Raw genomic sequence first — 24,103 nt, 5'->3', positions numbered from 1 at the left:
TGTATCAATAACAAAATTAAGGAAGTGTCTTGCAAAATACCTGATAGAATTTATCCTGCTAAGCATGTTTTGGAAAGATATAAGCTTAATATTTACATATACCTGGGAATTTTGTGGTCAAGAAAAATAAACCATTTTGCATCTTTTTTTTCACTGTATTTACTCAAAATTATTTCGGAAAGATATTGAATTCCATATTGACAGAAAAATGGAATGTATGATAGAAATTTGTATATTGTATGTGCTTTTTTATACAGAAAATGAACAAATGTATAATATGTGACCCTGGATCACAAAACCAGTCATAAGTGTAAATTTGTCGAAATTGAGATTCTTACATCATCTGAAAGCTGAGTAAATTAGCTTTCCATTGATTTTTGTTAAAATATGACAATGTTTGTCTGAGATACAACTATTTGAAAATCTGGAATCTGAGGGCAAAAAAAAAGTATTGAGAAAATTGCCTTAAAAGCTGTCCAAATGAAGTTCTTAGCAATGCATATTACTAATCAAAAATCAAGTTTTTATACATTTATGGTAGAAAATTTACAAAATATCTTCATGGAACATGATCTTTACTTAATATGCTAATGATTTTTGGCGTAAAAGAAAAATCGATAATTTTGACCCATTGCTACAATATACCCGTGCTACTTAAGACTGGTTTTGTGGTCAAGGGTCACATATGTAAAGAACAGCATATTATACATTTGTTTAATTTATTAGGAAAATTCCATATACATAAGAAAAAGCGGGCTCAATCTAAACCAAATTTTTCTCATTTTACTAATGACTTCAAATTGAATGTAAATCTCTTGGAACAAACAAACAAACAAACACTGAAAACATGTAATGCTCTAAAAACATTGAAATTTTATGTAATTTAATTTCTTTCTTTTTTCTATTTTTGTTTCTTCTTTTTTCTCAGCTAATGTTCATTTGATATGAATATGTAATGCCTCTTGTTGTGGCATTGAATTAATAAAAAATAAATTTAAAAAAGATGCGTAAATTAGTATTTAATCCAAAACTGCTTTGGGAGAGTTACACATCTGTCCACTGCAAGACTGAAGTAAACAACTGATGTATCAGCACTTGCACTTGCATTTATCCTGACATTCAAAAAAAAAAAAAAAAAAAAGGTACAAAAAAAGACAGTCAAGCTTATGGGTCGTGGCCATGGGTAATCATTCAAGATGGTTTGGATTTAACATCAACATGGTTTTTGATGCTAAAGGTTAGCACCCTCCAGAGGTAGAGGAATGAAAAGGTCAGTTATGTAATATAAAAATCATATTATTTTCACTAAATATACACAAGATATCTAAATAATAATTTTAGGGGAAAAAATGCAGCACAGATAGTGATATCTATCTAATATTATCTAAACTGAAAGTTTTGTAAGATGCTTTAGCCGTTAATTCTTTTGTGTGGCTGTGTGTGATTGACCATAAGCCAAAATATGTGACATAAAAATAATAGGGAAAATTATCTTTGAACATATTTCATTAAAATTAAAGAATTTTATAATAAAAGGTCAACTAAAACTACAACCACAAAACATGCTTGTTACTTACATGAAATAAAATATATATTTTACTTTTTATTTTCATTTCAGGTAGTTTTCAAGGAAACATTTCACATTTTTTCATTTGTTTGTACTAAAACTAAAACTGAAATAAAACTACATATACATATAAAATAATAAAAACTAATAAAAAAAAGTGAACTAATAAAAATACATTTTATATGTAATTGTAATGTTTAGTATTAATAAATTAAAAATTGTTGCAATTTTGTGATAAAAAATCATTATATATGGGTGTTAATTTTATATATAATTTATTATATATATAATTTAATATGTTCAGTATTACTAAAATAAAAAAGAACATTGTCTTAATGTTAAAATTTTGTGAATAAAAAATCATACATATGTGTTTTTTAATTGTATGTATAATTTAATACATTTATATATAATTGTAATGTTTAGTATTGATAAAATAAAAAAAATCTCAGTGTTACAGTTTTGTGAAAAAAAATCATTATATATGGGTTTTAATTTTATATAGAATTTTATTTTCATATATATATAATTATAATGTTTAGCATTATTAAAATAAAAAGAGCATTGTCTTAATGTTACAATTTAGTGAATACAAAATAATTATATATGTGTGTTTTAATTTAATTTATGTTACATATCATTTTAATGTTTAGTATTATTAAAATAAAAAGGAACACGTTCTCAGTGTTACAATTTTGTGATAATTTATGCGTTTTGATTTTATACATAATTGAAATTATTTTATATATAATTTAATATGTTTAGTATTATTAAAATAAAAAATTAATTTGTTACAATTTTGTGAAAAAATCATATATATGTGTGTTTCAATTTTATATATAATTTAATTTATTTTATATATAATTTAATGTTTAGTATTATTAAAATAAAAAGAACATTGTCTCAGTGTTACAATTTTGTGATAAAAAATCATATATATGTGTTTTCATTTTATATACAATTCAATATATACATAGACCCATAAAAATACTAATACTTACTTAACAGTTTATTCATCACGACTAGGCCTGTCACAACAATATCCTACAAATATGCTGAACAGAACACGATAAAGTGTATCAACAATGTTTTAATGGAGATTAAAAAATGACAGATTTTAAAACAGAAATTTCTGTTCTTTCCAATCCACACCTTTTCAGTCTCTTCCATTTATGAAATTTCATGGAACCCTGTAGAGCCCACCCCTTCACGGTGTTCTGAAATCTCATAGGTCAATTACCTGTCAATCATCATAAAGCAGAACGTCTATTGGCTAGCTGGTCAAAAAAAAATAGGTGGTTCATAAAATACGTCTCCCAAACTGCTGCACATATCATCGCATCGGGGGTGCGGGAAACGCAGGATTTCCTGTGGTATTGCTGAACTGGACACATCCAAGTTTTAGATTCGCAGAAGTACCTAGCCCATTTTAACCTCCATCGATTTAATGTCTTAATCAAAACCTTCTCATCTGTACGTGTCCTAGACTACACCTCGACGTAGTTAGTCTCGAAAGAAGTCGTCAAAGATGTCCGAAGCCACAGTGGCCGATACTCGCCGGTTAAACTCTAAACCGCAGGACCTGACGGACGCCTACGGTCCTCCCAGCAACTTTCTGGAAATCGACGTGTACGACCCGCAGACTATAGGAGTTGGCCGCAATCGCTTCACCACTTACGAAGTCCGAATGAGGGTAGGTTAGCCAGTGAATGAATGTGATTGTGTGTTTGTGTCAGAGACGCTGCGGCTCGGTTCGGCCTAACGTTAGCTAGCCTGCGCGCTAATGCTAACTAACACCCCATTCGACGTGAACGAATCTTGCCTATTGCAACGCTTTGAAAACGTGATTTTATGGCATAAACTGCTCGGTTTGGATGTAAAATAGTTTTTCTATGTGAGCAAGTTGGGTTTGAGCAGTTTCGGCCGTAAGAGGTTGAGCTAATTTAGCTGTTGTTGTTACTCTGTCAACCATCAACAGCCAACTAAGATAAACATTTTTAAACCTTCATTGTTACAAATCATCCTTTTTTAGGTTCCATTACGTCTTTCTAATTGTGTTTGATGAATTCGAGAACATTCTGCATCCTGTGCACATCTAAGATATGTAGACATTATTTAATAATCATGTGACTTATTCTGCTTTCTCCGTTGAAATCCAGACAAATCTTCCCATTTTTAAACTGAAGGAGTCGTGTGTTAGACGAAGATACAGCGACTTCGAGTGGCTGAAGAATGAGTTGGAAAGAGACAGCAAGGTATCACACCAAGGAGCCCTTACAGGAAACATCTTGCACCATAAAATAGTTATACAATACCTATGGTTGCCTTTACGTGTTCTGTGCAGAAAAAATGTTTTACTTGTATAAAAAAGGTTGTAGGAAACACTGAAAAGCCTGACATATGAAATAACAGTTGAAATAGGACAGCATGTTGAACCTTTAGCTGAAATATTTAAAAAAATTAAAATATATGCGTTTTATTTATTTTGTCATATGTGACCCTGGACCACAAAACATTGATGTATGGTTTGTTTGGATAGGACACTATTTTGTTGAGATACAACTATTTGAATATCTGGAATCTGAGGGTGCGAAATCAAAATATTGAGAAATTGCCTTTAAAGTAGTCCAAATTTAGTTCTTAGCAATGCATCGTACTAATCAAAAGTTATGTTTTGATATATTTATGGTAGGAAATTTACAAAATGTGTTCATGGAACATGATCTTAATATCCTAACGATTTTTTTGGCATGAAAGAAAAATGTATACTTTTGACCTATACGGTGTATTTTTGGCTATTGCTACAAATATAAGACTGGTTTTGTGGTCCAGGGTCACATATTAGTACTATACACACTCTAAAAAATGCTTGGTTAAAAACAACCCGAGTTGGGTTAAATATGGACAAGCCCAGCGATTGTGTTCTTTTGGTTAAATGTTTAACACAAACTTCTGGTTTAGTTTTAGCTCAATCATTAAAATAGCTCTATATATATATATATATATATTTTTTTTTTTTTTGTTTAAAATGAACCCAAAATAGGTTGGAAATTAACATTTCTCATTTAATATGTTTTAAAAAAGGAATGTTTATTAATTATTCATGATTTCTCTAGTAATTGTGTCTTATTTTTAATTTCCAACTTATTTTGGATTCATGTTTAAGCCAGCCATATAGTAATTTTCAAATAATAGTTGAATTAAGATGAAAAACAGCTTGGTTTTATTCTAAGCCAAAATATGCAGTTTAGTGTGGTTCTTGTTATTCATAAGGGGGAAATATATAACAGTATAGCAGACTACTTCCATAAAATGTATAAAATTTCAGTTGTCAATCTATATATCCCAATAACACGTTTTGGCAAGATTAAATGTAAATGTTTAATTTTATGATTTATACATATACTACCAGTCAAAAGTTTTTGAACAGTAAGATTTTTTTTTTATGTTTAAGTCTTTTCTGCTCACTAAGCCTGTATTTATTTGATCAAAAGTACAGCAAATTTTGAAATATTTGTACTATTTAAAATAACTCTTTTCTATTTAAATATATTTTAAAATGTAATTTATTTTCATAAATTTTCAGCATCATTACTCCAGTCTTCAGTGTCACATGATTCTTCATAAATCATTCTAATATGCTGATTAAGAAACAGTTTTTATTGTATAATATTTTAAACAGTTGAGTACATTTTGTTAAAGGATTCTTTGATGAATTTGATTTAAAATGAACCCAAAATAGGTTGGAAATTAACATGTATTATTTTAATGTTTGAAAAAGGAACGTTTATTAAATTGCTATTAATGTTCACCTTTTAATTATTCATGATTTCTTCAGTAATTATGTCTTATTTTTAATTTCCAACCTGTTGAGTTAATTTTTAAGCCAGCTATATAGTAATTTTCGAATAGTAGTTGAATTAAGAAGAAAAACACCTTGGTTTTATTCTAACTAAGTAAAACGTGCTGTTTAGTGTGGTTATTGTTGTTTATAAGGGAAAAATGTTACAGTATAGCAGACTACTTGCATAAAATGCATATAAATTTCAGTTGTTAAACTATATATCCCAATAACATCTTCACAAGATTAAATGTAAATGCTTAGTTTTGTAATACGTTGATTTACTACCAGTGAAACAATTTTGAACAGTAAGATCTTTAATGTTTTTTTAAGAAGTCTTTTCTGCTCACTAAGCCTGTATTTATTTGATCAAAAGTACAGCAAAACAGTCAAATTTAGATTTTTTTTTTTTCTATTTAAAATAACTGTTTTCTATTTAAATATATTTTAAAATGTAATTTATTCTTGTGATTTCAAAGCTAAAATTTCAGCATCATTACTCCAGTCTTCAGTGTCACATGATCCTTTATAAATCATTCTAATTTGCTGTTTAGGAAACAGTTTTATTATCAATATTGAAAAGAGTTGAGGACACTTTTTAAAGGATTCTTTGATGAATTTGATTTAAAATGAACCCAAAATAGGTTGGAAATTAACATGTATTATTTTAATGTTTAAAAAAGGAATGTTTATTAAATTGCTAATGATAAATGTTCACCTTTTAATTATTCATGATTTTTTCAGTAATTATGTGTCTTTATGTTTTGAGTTCATTTTTAAGTACTTTTCAAATAATAGTTAAATTAATAAGAAAAAAACATCTTGGTTTTATTCTAAGGCAAAATATGCAGTTTAGTGTGGTTCTTGTTATTTATAAGGGAAAAAAATATAACAGTATAGGAGACTACTTACATAAAATGCATATACATTTCATTTGTCAATCTATAAATCCCAATTACATGTCTTTGCAAGATTAAATGTAAATGTTTAGTTTTATGATATGAAGATACAAACATATACTCCCAGCCAAAGTTTTTGAACTGTAAGATTTTTAATTTTTTTTTAAGAAGCCTTTTCTGCTCACAAAGCCTGTTTATTTCATCAGAAGTACAGCAAAAACAGTCAAATATGAAATACTGAAATATTTTTACTATTTAAAATAACTGTTTGAATATGTTTTAAAATGTAATTTATTTTCATAAATTTTCAGCATCATTAGTCCAGTCTACGGTGTCAAATGAGAACTTGTAAATCATTCTAATATGCTGTTCAAGAAACAGTTTTTACTATTATCAATATTTAAAACAGTTGAGTACATTTTTATAGGATTCTTGGATTATTATAAAGATCCAAAGATTAGCATTTATCTGAAATAAAAAGGGTTTGTAACATTATACACTATACCATTCAAAAGCTTGGAGTTAGTATAATTTTTATATATTTTTTGGAAATAAATTATAGAAATTACTTTTAGTTAGCAAGGATACTTTACATTAGTCAAAAGTGATGATAAAGACATTTAAAATGTTACAAAAGATTTGTTACAGATAAATGCAGTTCTTCTGAACTTTCTATTCATCAAAAAACTGACAAAATTCTACTTGGCTGTTTTTAACATAATAAAATTTGAGCAGCAAATCAGAATATTAGAACAATTTCTGAAGGATTATGTGACTGGAGTAATGATGCTAAAAATTCAGAACTTCAAAACTGTTTTTGCAATAGTTTGGATCAAATAAATGCAGGCTTGGTGAGGAGAAGAGACGAAACATTAAAAATCTTACTGTTCAAAAACTTTTGACTGGTAGTGTATACATGTTTTTAGAATGATAGTAAAAGACATACTGAAAAAGTATAAACTATCACATGACAGAAGGCACGTAGTAGATTGTGTGCAACAGGTTTTTCAGGTTTTTATCATGCGGATCATTTAGAAGCGTGAGATTCATCTTTCAAATATGATTCAACATGTTATATAGGGTTAAAATCGTTTTTCAAATGTGTGAAAATATTCCCTAGATTGTTGTACCTCCATTGCCTGGAAAGGCATTGAAGAGACAGCTTCCCTTTCGTGGAGATGAGGGCATTTTTGAAGACTCCTTCATTGAGGAGAGACGAGCTGGGCTTGAACAGTTCATCAACAGGTTAGTCATCAAAAGAATACCTGATTTGACACTTCTAACTTCTAGATGAAGTCAATTATTAATGTTTGAGGCCCTGTATTAATTACACAAATATATTACGAAATCTTTTACTTACGTTTGTACAGATTTCAATATGTTGCTCATATTCCTCTTCAGAATTGCAGGTCATCCTTTGGCCCAGAACGAACGGTGTCTTCACATGTTCCTGCAGGATGAAAGTATTGACCGGAACTACATTCCTGGAAAAGTACGGCAGTAGGGTTTTCCAAACTGGGACAAGGGAGGGTCTTCTTTCTTCGGTTGTCCGCTTCTATTCCCATTTGTCTGCAAACTAAGTGCAGAGTAATGTTTATTTTTACTACGAGCAAATTCTAGATACCTGATGAACTGTGCAGGACTTGGTTTTATTTAACAGATCATGTTTTGTACATGTGTCTGAGAGTTTCTCGTTACACACACATTGTATTTCTTTTACATCTATACAATGTACTTGTTAGCGTGTGTGTAGAAATTATATAACTATACATTAAGCTGTAGCACTGAGCAAAGAGAGTTGGCTCATATCTTTGTCCTCTCCGGCAACTGTTGAAAGAACATGTGCTTTTCAAGTTTAGGAGTCGAGGTTTTATTACAAACAGTGCAAATGCTTATCAAAACATTTAGGGAGCAATGAAGAGCTGGGTTTGCGGTGGATTAGAAAAATGGTTAAAAATGTGAAACATTACACTATTTGACAAAACAGCGAGCTGTGTTTCAGACATATGTTTGGAGGTCAAAATTGTTTTTGTAATCATATGACCAACGGATAAACTAAATTCAAACCAGTATTCTTAATCACAAATGGAAGTTGTATGGAATGTTGCATTTTGCTTCTTTAATATGGAAGCTTCGTAATTGCAACTTTTTATCTCAGGATCCCCCCCCCACCCCGCCCCCCCTGCAATTCTGCCTTTTCTCATGATTTTGAAATTAACTTATTTCTGAGAAGAAAAGTGTGAGGTAAACTCACATTTGCAAATAAAAAGTTTGAGGAGACAAAAGTTAGTTGCCTTTTTCCTTTTGTGACAGAAACAATTGCGAGATTTGAACTCAGAATTGCAAAATGTATTCCATGGCATAAACAAGCTTCCATTCTTAACTAATACATAATTTGAATAAAAATTTAAAATTCCGTCTCTTAAAAATATGAACGTGCATTTCAATCTGATCAACGCACTTCAGAATCTGAATCTATGAAGTGATTTGGTTCTGAAAATATGTTGAAAGATTCATGTTAGCGAACAAATAAGTTCCGAAAACGACTAAATAAAGTATCAGGCTTGTTAAGAATGTATTACCCAATAACAGGCAAGAAGAACTAAAATGTCCGTTTGTCAACCACTGTGGAGTTTTCCGAAGTAATTAATAAATGTACCTATTTTTGGTATGAAATAAATGCTTGAGACCTGACTGTATGTGAATCCAGGTTAAACTCTACGAGTCGATCGTCCGAAAGATTTAAAAACAGCTCTCTAGGAGGACAAAATATGTGCCAACTGTGTAAAGGTTGTCCTGCCAAAGTTCAGTCATTTTCTTCAGAATGACTCTATATTTATGTTATCTCCTGTGTTCATCGATTTGTGCCTGTGACGTTTGACTGTAAATAAAGTAAAACGAAATAGAGCACCGGCTGGAGATTTTATAATACCAGAACTTGTTTCCTTATTCTGTTTATTCTCTCTTCCATTTTAGGTGTGAATGAAGTAAGTTTTTGTTTTTTATTCTCAGTATGTTGTAACTGATGTGGGGAAACGATGTCTGCATGAATGCTAATAATTTCAAATCAATTCTATGTTGGGGAAACGCCGTCTCTTGGTCATACTTACAAAACTCATTTTAATGTTGTCTTACATTCTGCCGCTTTGCTAATTTTTCTTTTGCATCTGCTTGTCATGTCCTTTACAGTCAACATGTACTTGTTAAAACTGCTGCCGGCTGCACGTCTTGATTTGCATGCTTCGTGTTGTAATTTCTTATTTTTAAAGGAATGGTTCACCCAGAAATGTGTATTTGCTGAAAATGTACTCACTTTTAAGACATCCAAGATGTAGATGAGTTTGTTTCTTCGTCGGAAAAGATTGGGAATCCTCTGCAGTAAATGGGTGCCGTCAGAATGAGAGTCCAGACAGCTGATAAAAACCACAATAATCCATACGACTCCAGTCCAGCGGTTAACATCTAGTGAATCGAAAAGGTTTGTTTGTAAGAAGCAAATCTAGCATTAAGATGTTTTTATTTTCAAACTGTTTTGGTTTTTCCAGTGAAAAAGTTGTCTGAATCGTGAGAAACATGCTCTGTTTATAAGCTAAAATAGCTCTTAACTAATGTCACAGGATGAAGTGTTGTTATAGATTAGAAATGGTTTTAAGTGAAAACATTTTAGTGATAGATTATTTGCTTAGACAGCTTTTCATGTCACAAGATGTTAACTGATGTACTGGAGTCGTGTGGATTACTTGTTGATTATTGTGATGTTTTTTATCAGTCATTTAAACAACAATTCTGACGGCACCCATTCACTGCAGAGGATCCATTGGTGAGCAAGTGATGTAATGCTAAATTTCTCATTTACATTTTGGATGGCCCGTGGGTGAGTACATTTTAGCCTTTTTAAAATTTTGGGGTGAACCCGTTTAATGGAATAGTTCACTTCAGACTGTTATTGTCATTATCCAATCAATTTTACCCCCAATTTAAAATTGAATAATGGAGGCTGCATAGATTGCCCTGAGTGCATTATTTAGTACTGTCAAGACCTCTAACCATTTCGTTTCATGTCTCCTGGGCTGTGATCCAAAGGTTTTGGTAAACCCTCCCCTCCATCCTTGTCCTGGACCCATCTGCTCTACCAGCTCTTTTCTGCACATCAGTCAAAGCCTTTCACAGCTGCTGTCCATGATATCCTGTATATATTTCTATTCTCAAATAGAACTAGACTACAACACCTATTTCACCCTGAGGATGAACTCATCTTAATGCTGTATTTATACCTCTTGCACTCTTTTTGTGGAAAGACACGTAAAAGCAAACATTCTTTAAAAATAGTGCTTTCTGTGTTTTATTCTGGTTAAAACTCCTGGTTTAAACCTTTTAGGCAACCCACAGATTTTTTTTCCAAATAATGTTACCACCTTGTTCTTCAATGTGGAAGTAACCCTATGGGCGAGACTTCCGGTTCATTAGCCGCTATAGGAAATAGCGACATTACAGCGTGCAGTAAACAGTAAAACTGGTTGCACTACAAACCAGTGTGTTCATAATTAAGATAATACAATAAAATAATATAGTTAAACACTGCAATTTGCAATATCAAGAAGCAAAACCATCTGTTTTGTACAGCTAAAAATATCTGGATGCGGATGAGACCCGAAGCCAAACCCATTAAATTTCTAAATGGCCACTCTTACCGGAAAAATAAGGTGGATATTACAAGGAGAATTTGATCAGGCCACATGACATTCCTCGGTGTATTCTTGATTTCAAGTTTAAGTCTTTAATTAGATATAAAACAAAAAGCTTCAATCCTAAAGAAAATTATATTATATCGTCTTAAAAAGTCATAACACAAAACCAGAAAACGATTTCTATCAAGATGGCGCCAGCTTACCAAATGTAGCACTTCAGAAGCTAAAACTGGGATTGCCTCTCGACGACGTCTTCCTTTACATTCCGTATTCCATTCGTATCCTTTTGACTTTGACTAAATATGTTATTACAAGGCTTTTGCGACCATGTTTAAGTGTATTTTCGTTTGTTTAGTGTCCGTGTATGAGTAAAGCTTTGGGAATGTACATATTCAATCACTGTGAAAAACTGAATTCCATTATGACAAAATGTGTCACAGTTGCTGTTATTGTTTCTATATGCCATTATCTCTTCAAATGAGTTATGTTCCTTTCTGGCTCTTTCTATTCTGGTTACTTTCAGGACTGTGTGTAAAGAAAAGGGCACTAATTGATTTTTAAACAGATAGCCATTCTTTCTACCCATGAATAAACCCTCTCTGTCTCCTTCAACGTATTTTCTGTGTTTGTTCTGTAAAACAATAATTATATCGTTTGTAATAATATATATCCATACCTCGACGTATTTGATTTTCTATTTTATTAGTGTACTGGATTGCATTAATTTCAGGTCAAAAAGGCTGTTTTCTTGAATGTAGCCACGAGGTGGCAGTGCTGCAGAAACTTTGTCATTTCATGCAAAGAAACTTGGAAGTTAACCCTTGTAGCCATTTGGAAGTTATGCAGGATTCATGCCATAATTACTGTAATTTCGAGATGACAACATGAGACCTACTGAGCTCACATCTTTCGACTCGGAAGCGCACTATAAATGCCTGAACATAGTGCCTTAATAAATCTGAGGCAGTACAAGTTGTAGCTCTCAAAAATTGCTAGCTCACAAGTTGTAATTACGAGTTTTACGAGGACATGAACACTTTTTACAACCTTTAATCCATATATGATAACCTTGGTCTTTTTGTATATTATAATATATTGGATAATAATTAACATGTTTTTGGAAGACGTTTCTATGCTAGACAAGGCTCCATTTATTTGTTTAAAAAATACAGTAAAAACAGCAATATTGTGAAATATTATTACAATTTTGAATAGCTTATACCTGTATATTTTGGTTATTTCAATATTTTTTTTTAAATATAATTTATTCTGTGCTGGCAAAGCTGTATTTTCAGCATCATTACTCCAGTCTTCAGTGTCTGCTTAATATTTTATGGATTTTTTTCAGGATTCGTCGTGAATAGATCTCAAGCAGAAATTATTTGAAACAGAAATCTTTTACAGAAATATTATACATGCCTTTATTGTCACTTTTTTATTCATTTATTTTATTTTTTATTAATTTAATAAATTGTATTTAATTTAATTTTGTCATTGCTGAATAATAATTTATTTTGCTTTTTAATAGTGCAAACTGTTTCCACAACAATATTAAACATTAAAAGCTTTCAGCATTGATTTTTTTTTTCTAAAAAAAAAATTGTCTTGAGCAGCAAATCAGCTTATTAGAAAGATGTCTGAAGGATTATGTGGCATTGAAGACTAAAAAAAAAATTCTGCTGAAAATTCAGCTTATTTTTTTGTTATTTTTTATTTAGTACTGACCTGAATAAGATATTTTTACATAAAAGATGTTTACATATAGTCTATGAGAAAATGATATTTATAAAAATGACATACACTTGATTCTTACTTGTGTTTTTTTTTTTTTTTTTTTTTTGTGATAGTTGTTTATGAGTCCCTTGTTTGTCCTGAACAGTTAAACTGCCCACTGTTCTTCAGAAAAATTCTTCAGGTCCCGCAAATTCCTAGGTTTTTCAGCATTTGAACCCTTTCCAACAATGACTGTATGATTTTCAGATTCATCTTTTTACACAGAGGACAACTGAGGGACTCATATGCAACTATTACAGAAGGTTCGAACACTCACTGATGCTCCAGAAGGAAAAACGATGCATAAAGAGGTGGGGGTGAAAACTTTTGAAAAGAATGAAGATGTGTAAAAAAAATGTATTTTGCCTAAATATAGTATTTTTTTATTTTATTTAGTATTGCCCTTCAAAAGCTACAAAAGATACATGTTTCCCAGAAGGCAAAATAAGTCAAATTTACCCTGATCTTCGGATTTTAATGCATCGTGTTTCCTTCTGAAGCATCAGTGAGTGTTTCAGTTGTCCTCAGTGTGAAAAGATGGATCTCAGAATCATACAGTCATTGTTGGAAAGGGTTCAAATACACGAAAATGCTGAAAAACCAAAGAATTTGTGGGAGCTGAAGAACTTTTTCTGAAAAACAAGGTGTATGTAAACTTTTGACCTCAACTGTATATTTTAAAGTATATTAAATAAAAACAGTTATTTTAAATTGTAATAACATTTCACAATATTATTGTTTACTGTATTTTTATCTAAAAGATTTTTAAGATTTAAAAATCTTAATTATTTTAAGCTATTGACAAGTAGTGTAAATTGTATTATATTATTGTGCTAATGAACTACAAAATCACTGGAATCTGGGTGTGCTCTGTTTATTTTAAGACCATTTTATTGAATACAACTGTGTTTTCAGGCCACTTGCCCTTGTGTGAATTGCTCTAATCAGTCTGGATTAAACGTGGGGGAGGGCAAGCGTTGGCGGGCAGGTAAAGTCTACCTGAACGAGCCTGTCATGTAAGCTGTGTAAGCGCCGCTTGAATGTGGATAAACTGACACCATTACTTCTTACAACTACGAGAAGAGGCCGGTTAAGAGGATTAATATGTTCCTCATTTAGATCCTAGATACTTTTGGATATGCTAATAGTCGAGTCTAATTGGCAGTGTGCAAGTCACATGGACAAACAAGTTAAAAAATGCTTTGATTTCCATTGTATCCTAGTTGAATATTTACCTAATGTTTCCACATTTTGTTCACAAGGTGTGAAAAAGGGCTTGCCCTTATCACCCATTCTCACAAACATTACAGAGAAGAATAGAGATAAATATTCATTAAGTAGCATTTCCATTCACTTTAAAAGGCTTCATTTGGCTAGCAGCAGATTGTACATGAGTTTGCGCATAACGCATGACTGACGCATCAGTTAGTGAAGTGGAAGCTAAACGGTATATTTTTGATGCCTACACAAACTGACACAACATATCCACCGATGTCAAAGACCACAAAGCTTTCTTTGATGCACAGACTTGAACCCTCCCTATGAAAACATGCTAAAAAGAGCAGCCAAATAGACAGACGTGAGATTACATGTGCTTTGTTAACTCTGAAATAGCAGTGGATGAGATCACAGAATGCAAGGCTGTGACCTGGTTTCCATTGTTTTATGATGTTTCAGTCAGCTTGACGGGATGGAAAAAGATTAAACAAGAATTGAGGATATACACCAGACTTTTCGTCTGGACAGGAACCAACAAAATCAATGTACACTTCTAAAAATGAAGGTTCTTTATTGTCATCAATGGTTCCATGAAGAACTTTTATTGTCTTTGGAGCCTTCACATTCCACAAATGGTTTTTTATAGCTGAAAAAGGTTATCAAGTTTATTAAAATGTTCTTTACACTAAGAAAAATTGGTTTGCCTAAACAGTTTACCCGCGAAACCTAAAATAGAACTCAAACAAAGAGCCAAAACTGTGAAGAACGTTTTAATAATCTAAAGAATCTTTTTTGAATGGAAAAGTTCCATCAATTTTAAAATTTCTTCATGGAACCATCAATGCCAATAAAGAAGTGTTTTATGGCATTGATGCAAACATCTCCTTTTGGAACCCATTTAAGAAAGTATGCATGAAAACCTGACAATGTTTATCATGTTACATTGAATGCACTACCAGTCAAAAGTTTTTGAACAGTAAGATTTTTAAAGTCTCTTCTGCTCACCAAGCGTGGGTTTATTTGATCCAAAGTACAGCAAAAACACTACAATTTTGAAATACTTTTACTATGTAAAATGCTTTCTATTTGAATATTTCTTTTAAATGTAATTTATTCCTGTGATTTCAATGCTGAATTTTTAGCATCATTACTCCAGTCACATGATCCTTCAGAAATCATTGTTATATTATGATTTGCTGCTCAAGAAATATTCATTATTATTATTATGTTGAAAACAGCTGAGTAGAATTTTTTCAGGTTTCTTGGAAAGAACAGCATTTATCTGAAATGGAAATGTTTTATAACAGTCTTTACCATCAGTTTATGATCAATTTAAAGCATCCTTGCTAAATGAAAATATTAATTTCTATAATTTCTTTCCCCAATAAATAAATAAATTATACTGACTTCAAGCTTTTAAATGGTATAGTTTATAATGTTACAAAAGCTTATTTTTTCAGACAGATCAGCATTTTAGAATGATTACTGAAGGATCATGTGACACTAAAATGTCTGAAAAATTAGCTTTGATCTCAGGAATAAATTACATTTTAAAATATATTCAAATAGAAAGCAGTTATTTTAAATAGTAAAAAATATTTCACAATAGTTCTGCTTTTGCTGTAATTTGGATCAAATAAATGCAGGCTTGGTGAGCAGAAGATTATTTAAAAACATTACAAATCTTACTGTTCAAAAACTTTTGACTGGTAGCGTCGATCTACATCTTTCCTTAGTTTGTTGACACCCGTCCAAGTTCGTTTCTTGGAAAAGTGTCAGATTAGGTCTGTTGCTGCAGATAATGGGCCCCCTGCTTGGGAGAGCAATCTGAACTTTACCAAGGTTGCTGGGAGATTTATTTTCTAACACTAGCAGATCCTCCCTCACGCTACACCTGGGTATGAATCCCATGTTAAAGTTTATTTTATTTCACAGCAAAGCTGAAGCAGATACCATAGTAAATCTGCAGGGCTTAGACAGTATCAACAGTGCAAAATGATGAAACTGATCAGCGAGTCACGTTTCTCTCCCTCTGGATCTCCACCTAATAATACTCCTTTACTGACACAAGCAAACTGATAGGAAGCTGATATCTGTGCTGTTAATGGATCACTCTTCACATGGACTCACCTAATGCCTCTTTATGACAGGACCTTCTGATTAATCCATATAATTCTGGAAATATAGCCAGTATTTAATAGTGCATACAAAGTTGGTTTGATAATGCATGCCCTTTGGACATCAACAAGGTTATGTTCAAGGGCTATTGTCATTTTAGTATCTTTTTAGTTAACTGGTAGCTTACACAGTCTATAAACAGCATATTTCAGCTTTAAAATTAGATTAGATTCTACTTTATTGTCATTGTGCAGAGAACAAAGAGCCACTGACTGTGCACAGTGACAAGTTTAATCTAATCATAGCTGGTTTTATAGTTGTTTCAAAGCTGCAGCTACATTTATTTGACCATTTCAGGTGAGGGCGGCAAGAAAGTAGTAAGGGGAGAAAGAAAAAGAGAATAATATTTACACATTATATACAGTTGAGGTCAAAAGTTTACATACACCTTGCAGAATCTGCAAAATGTTAATTATTTTACCAAAATAAGAGGGCTCATACAAAACGCATGTTATTTTTTATTTAGTACTGACCTGAATAAGATATTTCACATGAAAGACATTTAGTCCACAAGATAAAATAATAGTTTTTGACCCCGTTCAAAAGTTTACATACACTTTCTTAATACTGCGTTGGTATCTGAATGATCCACAGCTGTTTTTTTTTTTTTTTTTTTAAGTGATAGTTGTTTATCAGTTGTGTGTTAAACTGCCTGCTGTTCTACAGAAAAATCCTTCAGGTCCCACAAATTATTTGGTTTTTCAGCATTTTCTCTGTATTTGAACCCTTTCCAATAATGACTTATGATTTTGAGATCCATCTTTTTACACTTTTTTACAGGGCAACTGAAAAACTCACTGATGCTTCAGAAGGAAACGCAATGCGTTAAGAGCCGGGGGTTAAAACCTTTTAATCTAAAGATCAGGGTAAATTTAACTTATTTTGTCTTCTGTAGCTTCTAAGGAGCAGTAGCCTAAAAAAAAATTAGGCTAAAAAAGAAAAATGTACACATTTTCATTCTGTTCAATTCTTTATGCATGGTTTTCCTTCTGAAGCATCAGTAAGCATTTGAACCTTCTGTAATAGTTGCATATGAGTCCCTCAGTTGTCCTCAGTGTGAAAAGATGGATCTCAAAATCATACAGTCATTGTTGGAAAGGGTTCAAATACACAAAAATGCTGAAAAACCAAATAATTTGTGGGACATGAAGGATTTTTCTGAAGAACAGCAGGCAGTTTAACTGTTCAGGACAAACAAGGGACTTGTGAACAACTATCACTAAACCAAAAAAAAAAAAAAAGCTGTGGATCATTCAGGTAACATTTTGCAGGTTCTGCAAGGTGTGTAAACTTTTGACATCAACTGTATGTTTCTACAGCATTAGGGTCTTTATACATGAAAATATATAGCGTAGGTACCTCACATATTTGAACATCCCTTGATTGAAAACCCCTGGACTAGAGCTTTTTAGTCCATTATAAGACACTGGGAAAACGTACTCGGTTACTAACGTAACCTCGGTTCTCTCTAGAGAGGGAACGAATACTGCGGAAGTATCTTACGCTAGGGGAAAATCCTTTTCTGCGAGATATTGAAGCCAAAAATTATCCTTAATTTTGAAATAATGTAAAGCGCGTTGCAGCAGCATACATAGGCGAAACAGCTTGCGCGCCTATTGGCTGCTCTGTGGCAACTGCAGCAGCCTATAGAGCGAGGCCTGGCGCGACGCCAGATCCAATGGGGGCATTTCGCGCCCTTTGCGTCGCTTCCCGCCTAAAAGGTCATGGTCTAGGCCTATAAAAACCGCTCGCAGGCAGCTATTATCTGGTTTTTCATCATCGAAGCAACCAGAGCGTGTGCATGCATGGCAAGATACGCAGTACTCGTTCCCTCTCTAGAGAGAACCCAGGTTACGTTAGTAACCGAGTACGTTCTCTTACGAGAGGTAAGAGGACCCAGTGTAAAACGCCGTTCATGCTGAGATCTGACACCAAAGACCCAAGGGCGAAAGCCCGGGGTTCATATAGTTCATAATCACCTATAGAACTCACAGGGAGTCCGGGGAAGAGGGAGGGGCAACGCCGCACTCTTCCACATAGTGCAGCGTCACTTCAGACGCTAAGTTAACGTACATACAGGGCGGGGTTACGGCCTGAGCTGACGTAAAAATAAGGGTCTTCACACAGTTTGCCCAGGCACATCTTGTGCTACTACTTTCACTGTCGACCCTAGAGCTGTGCTCAGTAGACGCAGCATTCCGAGCTGATAACATCAGGTCAGACAACACTGAATATCTAGACTGACAGCAGCCTGGCCTGTAAGGCGGGAACCTCCAGGTTGTAAAACCTTATAAATGTATACGGAGAGGCCCAGTCCGCCGCCGTACAAATATCTTGCAAGGCAAACCCACTCGACCAAGCCCACGATGAGGCCACGCCCCTTTTGAAATGTGCTCTGACACCTAGCGGGCACTGCATGTCCTTGGAAGCATATGCCAGCGCAATAGCATCAACTATCCATCTGGATAAGCTCTGTTTCGATGTGGCCAGTCCCTTGGGACACCCATAAAACGAAACAAAAAGCTGTTCTGTCTGTCTAAAAGCAGACGAGCGAGACACGTAAGCTCGTAATGCCCTGACTGGGCATAGGAGGCTCGCGTCCATTTCCTCATCAGTGACCGGTAGGGCTGACAGCGCAATGACCTGTGCCCTAAACGGTGTGTTGAGGGATTTTGGAACGTAACCATGTTTGGGTTTGAGTATGACTTTAGAGTCATTAGGTCCAAACTCCATGCACGTCGCGCTCACAGAGAGCGCGTGCAAATCCCCTATGCGCTTCACTGAAGCGAGAGCCAGCAGAAACACAGTCTTAAGAGACAGGTATTTCAAATCAATCGTCTGCAGAGGCTCGAATGGTCCACTTTTCATGGCCTCTAGTACCACAGAAAGGTCCCATACGGGGACTGAGGGAGGTCTGGGGGGATTCAGTCTTCTAGCTCCCCTCAGGAAGCGAATAACAAATCGTTCCTTCCTATTGACTGACCTAGCGTTGTCGAAAACGCTGTTATGGCCGCCACATAGACTTTGAGCGTGGACGGGGTTCTGCCCTTGTCCAGCAGCTCTTGTAGAAAGGAAAGCACCTCCATCACACCACAGTTAGTGGGTGACAGGCCGCGGGCAGCGCAACAACCAGAAAACACCGACCATTTTGAGGAATAGAGCCGTCTCGTAGAAGGGGCTCTAGCCTGCGTGATCGTGTTTAATACTCCTTTAGGGAGTTCATCATATATTCGCTGGTGGCCCAGACATGAAGGGACCACAGCTCTGGGTGAGGATGCCAAATCGAGCCGCTGGCCTGAGAGAGAAGGTCTCTCCTCACTGGTATCGGCCACGGGGCAGTGCTCGTCAGCTGCATTAGCGCTGGGAACCAGGGCTGGTTTTCCCAAAACGGCGCTACCAGCAGTATTGAACATCCTTTTTCCCTGACCCTCTCTATCACCTGAGGAAGGAGAGAGACGGGGGAAACGCATAGAGATGACGGCGGGGCCATTCGTGGGCCAGCGCGTCTCTGCTTTTTGAGAAAAATTCCAGACAGTGAGCGTTGTTCAGAAACGCGAACAGGTCTACTTCCGCTCTGCCGAATTTTTTCCACAGTAGTTGTACTGTCTGTGGGTGTAGAGACCATTCGCCTGCTGGAACGTTGTTCCTGGACAGTCTGTCTGGCCCTATGTTTAGAAGCCCCGGCACATGCGCTGCTTTCAGCGAGCGCGGGTTGCGCTGAGCCCATACCAGGAGGCGTTCTGCAAGTCTGTATAGGTTTTTGGACCTGAGACCGCCCTGGCGATTTATGTAGGAAACCACTGACATGTTGTCCGAGCGGACTAGTACATGGTTTCCTTTTATTTGGGGACAGAAGCGCGTCAGCGCGTTCTGTACTGCCAGCATTTCGAGGCAGTTGATATGCAGGAGCTTTTCCCGTTCTGACCACTGGCCAAAAGACGGTCTGCCCTCGAGCAGAGCCCCCCCATCCCGAGGTGGACGCGTCCATAGACACCACTTTTATTCTCGAGGAAATCCCCAGGCTTACACCTGACTGGAACCAGTCGACTATTTTCCACGGTTTCAGGGCTGTGACACATTTCTGATTGACCGTGAGACGAAGCCGACCGGACGCCCATGCTTGACGCGGGACGCGCGCTTTCAGCCAGAACTGCAGTGGGCGCATGCAGAGCAAACCCAGCTGGAGAACTGATGATGCTGAGGCCATGAGACCCAGCATTTTCTGAAATTTTTTGAGCGGGACAGACGCGCCGCAGCGGAACGAGCCCGCTGTGCGCAGAATGTCTGCTGCGCGCTGTGGTGATAGCCGCGCTATCATTGACAGCGAGTCCAATTCTGTGCCCAGGAAGGAAGTCTTCTGACTGGGAGACAGAGAGCTCTTCGCCCAATTGACTCTGAGACCCAAATTCTCGAGGTGATCGAGTAACATGGTCGTGTGTTCCACAAGCACTGAGCGAGATTGCGCTAGAATCAGCCAATCGTCCAAATAGTTCAGTATGCGCACGCCTTTCAGTCTGAGAGGAACGAGCGCTGCGTCTATGCACTTCGTAAATGTACGGGGTGCCTGGGACAAACCGAACGGCTGTGTACTGATATGCCTGGCCCTCGAAGGCGAATCTCAAAAACCGCCTGTGACGTGACACTATCTGTATTTGAAAATACGCGTCTTTCAGATCCACTGACACGAACCAGTCTCCTTGGCGAACTTGCACGAGGATTTTTCTGGTCGTGAGCATCCTGAACCGACACTTCACCAGCGCTTTGTTCAGTTGCCTTAGATCTAATATGGGTCTGAGACCACCGTCTTTTTTCGGTACCAGGAAATATCTGCTGTACAGCCCTTTCGCCACTTCGGCTCGAAGCAGGTGTGCTGCTTCTGTCTGCATTGTGGTCTCGACGCGCGCTGTATAGCGGCGCGGGCGTCGGTGAAACTGTAGCGAATAGCCTCCTTTTATAATGTCCAGCACCCATTTCGAAACCCCTGGAAGCTTTTCCCATGCGTTTGCATGAATAGCTAGAGGTTGAATACGAAGCGCGCTCCGTTCGTTCAGTAACGGAGTGGTTTCGGTGTGCTGTGGCACAAGAGACGTGCTCGTGACATTCGGGGCGCGGGCGCTGATAGCGGGAACTATTATGTCTGTGTGTGGATGTGGTTGTGTGGCAACAGGCACATTTAACACACTGCAAACAACGTTCGCCTGCATATAGGGAACGCCTTTTGGTTTCGTTTTTACAGAAACCTTGGGGCGTGCATAATGTGATGTCTGTGGGCACTGTGAAGTGGGCACGTTTACCACATGTGAAGCGCAACCGATCTGAGTCGATTTTATGTGCGCGGGACCTGTGTGACAGGTTGTGCTTGTGTGTAGTGATGGGCACTGGAAAGTGGGCATGCTTACTACACATGAGACACCATCGGCCGTGGCCGGTTGTGAAGCGCAATCGATCTGAGTCGATTTTATGTGCGCGTGACCTGTGTGACAGGGTGTGCTTGTGTGTAGAGATGGGCACTGGGAAGTGGGCATGCTTACTACACATGAGACACCATCGGCCGTGGCCGGTTGTGAAGCGCAATCGATCTGAGTCGATTTTATGTGCGCGTGACCTGTGTGACAGGGTGTGCTTGTGTGTAGAGATGGGCACTGGGAAGTGGGCATTCTGACTACACATGAAACACCATCGGCCGTGGCCGGGACACCAGAAAATACACTCTTTTTTGGATTTATCTGGGTAGTGAGAACGGCTTTTGAGTACAGGCAAACGGGAGACAGAGCCGGTTTGTTGGCTGCATATAACACTGGAACAGTCACATTTCTTGGAACTGAACGAGCAAATACCTTTGGTGGGGGTCCGGCGACAGCGGGACTCGTGCACCGTCTTTTTCCTAGCTTTGCTAGGACAGCTTCGGAGGCTCAGGCTTTAGCTCAATTCTGGGCCTCGGGCCACGCCCAACGGGACGGCGGCCAGAAGAGCGGGAACAGAGGATCCAAACAGGGCAGCGGGTGAAAGTGGAGCGTCGAGGAACGCGGTGCGTTCTGACTCGGCCATTTCGGAAAGCGTCAGCCACAAATGCCTCTCAGATACCGTAAGCGCGGCCATGTTGCGTCCTATGGCTTGTGCTGCGGACTTTGTAGCGCGGAGAGCGAGGTCCGTGGCGGTGTACGCGCGGCGGAGCAGGTTTGAAAAATGGCGGCAGGCTTTTGAAGGCAGCGCCGACTTAGCACGCCGTCCAGCGGAGGGCGGACACAAGTGGGCTGCAATCGCCTCTTCGACCGGCGGCATCGAGAGGTATCCTCTGTTCTCGGCGCCGTCCACAGTAGAGAACGCCAAGGAAGAGGATGGGCGCACTCTCGCCGAGTGGGGGGCGCTCCAGGGCTTAGCCAGTTCTTCGTGTAACTCAGGAAGAAAAGGCGCCGGTTTAGACGCACTTGAAGCGCGCTCCCCTTTCGGCAGAAAACAGCCATCCAGCCGGTTGTGAGCGGGCTGTTCTGGTGAGGACCACTCGAGGCCCAGGCTCGCCGTGGCCTGTGTGAGGATCCTCATTAACTTTGCCTCGATCGAAGCTCTCGTACCTGACGGAGCGTGGGCGGGGGGAGCGAGGTCCGCAGAGCTCTCCCAATCCTCACCGCACGATGCCAGGATAGAGCAGGAATCCTCCTCCTTCTCCATGACAGTCCCTTCGTCAGCAGCGTCGACGCAAGCGGCGGCAGACAGCGGCCATTTAATGTCCGAAACGGGAGCTGACGAGATTGGTGAAGCTGGCGGGCGAACCGGCGAGCTTTGTGGGCTGGGGGGGGGGGGGTTCCGGAGCCCGCTGGGCACGGCGCTTCTTACAGCGCGACACCGCGGCGGGCGGGGGAGCAGATTCGGTGAAGAATGCCAAGCGAGTCCTCAGAGTCGCTATTGGCAATGGCGCTATCACCGCGTGCTCCTCACCCAGGCAGGAAACGCAGACAACATGGCGGTCCCCGTCGCTGAGTGTGGCTCTGCACGAGCCGCAAGAAGGCATCTATAGAAAGACGCTTTGCTCTTTTAATGACAAGTGAGTATTGCAGCGGCGACACACACTTCAGATTTTAAAGGATATGGGCGCCGGAAAGCGCAGCCGGAAGGCACGGAAGGCGGCGTGGCCAGCAGCTTCAGTGGCTCGTCCCGCTGAGATGCTTGCAGTCGACGGCGGCTTCTTATCCAGCTCCAGCGATGCGTGTGCTTCGCTTGAAGGATGAAAAATCAGATAATAGCTGCCTGCGAGCGGTTTTTATAAGCCTAGACCACGCCCTTTTAGGCGGGAAGCGACGCAAAGGGCGCAAAATGCCCCCATTGGATCTGGCGTCGCGCCAGGCCTCGCTCTATAGACTGCTGCAGTTGCCGCAGAGCAGCCAATAGGCGCGCGAGCTGTTTCGCCTATGTCTGTATGCTGCTGCAACGCGCTTTACATTATTTCAAAATTAAGGATAATTTTTGGCTTCAATATCTCGCAGAAAAGGATTTTCCCCTAGCGTAAGATACTTACGCAGTACGAGAGACCTCTCGTAAGAGAACTTGTATTGTATAGTTTTTGCATTAAATTCTCCGCTTATTGTTCATCAATACTTCATTAAATGTGGAAACTAATCAAATATGATTCAAATAGGTTTGGCTAGATAGCCTGCTTCATTTTAATACCCTTAAAAGTAACAGCATCTGCACTTTTGACACATGTTTTGTATTTACCAGTTTGACTTGTTGGGATGGTTAAGCGTAGTGGTCGATAGAAAAATAAATAATTTACTAAAATACTACAAGTCAGACGTCACCTTTTGTGTTGAAACATTTTCCTTGAATGGAAACGCCTTTAAAGCTGATTGGTTCACATCAAGCAGATGGGTGGAGATAAGGGTGTGTCACGGTTTGTTTATTTACGTCATCCACCGCCCTCAGCGTCAAAACGTAGACGCAC

General features: G+C 37.6%; 1 protein-coding gene across 1 annotated transcript; it reads left to right on the top strand.

Annotated features, from left to right (window-relative positions):
- The first annotated feature begins 2,892 nt into the window (after positions 1-2,892).
- snx12 (sorting nexin 12) lies at positions 2,893-7,841 on the top strand. Its single transcript, XM_073824625.1, has 4 exons — positions 2,893-3,260; positions 3,727-3,822; positions 7,428-7,552; positions 7,709-7,841. The coding sequence occupies exons 1-4, from the start codon at positions 3,096-3,098 to the stop codon at positions 7,809-7,811; spliced, it is 489 nt and encodes a 162-aa protein (XP_073680726.1). The 5' UTR covers positions 2,893-3,095; the 3' UTR covers positions 7,812-7,841.
- Positions 7,842-24,103: the final 16,262 nt, after the last annotated feature.

Source organism: Garra rufa, chromosome 19, assembly GCF_049309525.1.
Source record: "Garra rufa chromosome 19, GarRuf1.0, whole genome shotgun sequence".
Classification (NCBI taxonomy): domain Eukaryota; kingdom Metazoa; phylum Chordata; class Actinopteri; order Cypriniformes; family Cyprinidae; genus Garra; species Garra rufa.
This window is presented reverse-complemented; position numbering and strand designations above follow the sequence as displayed.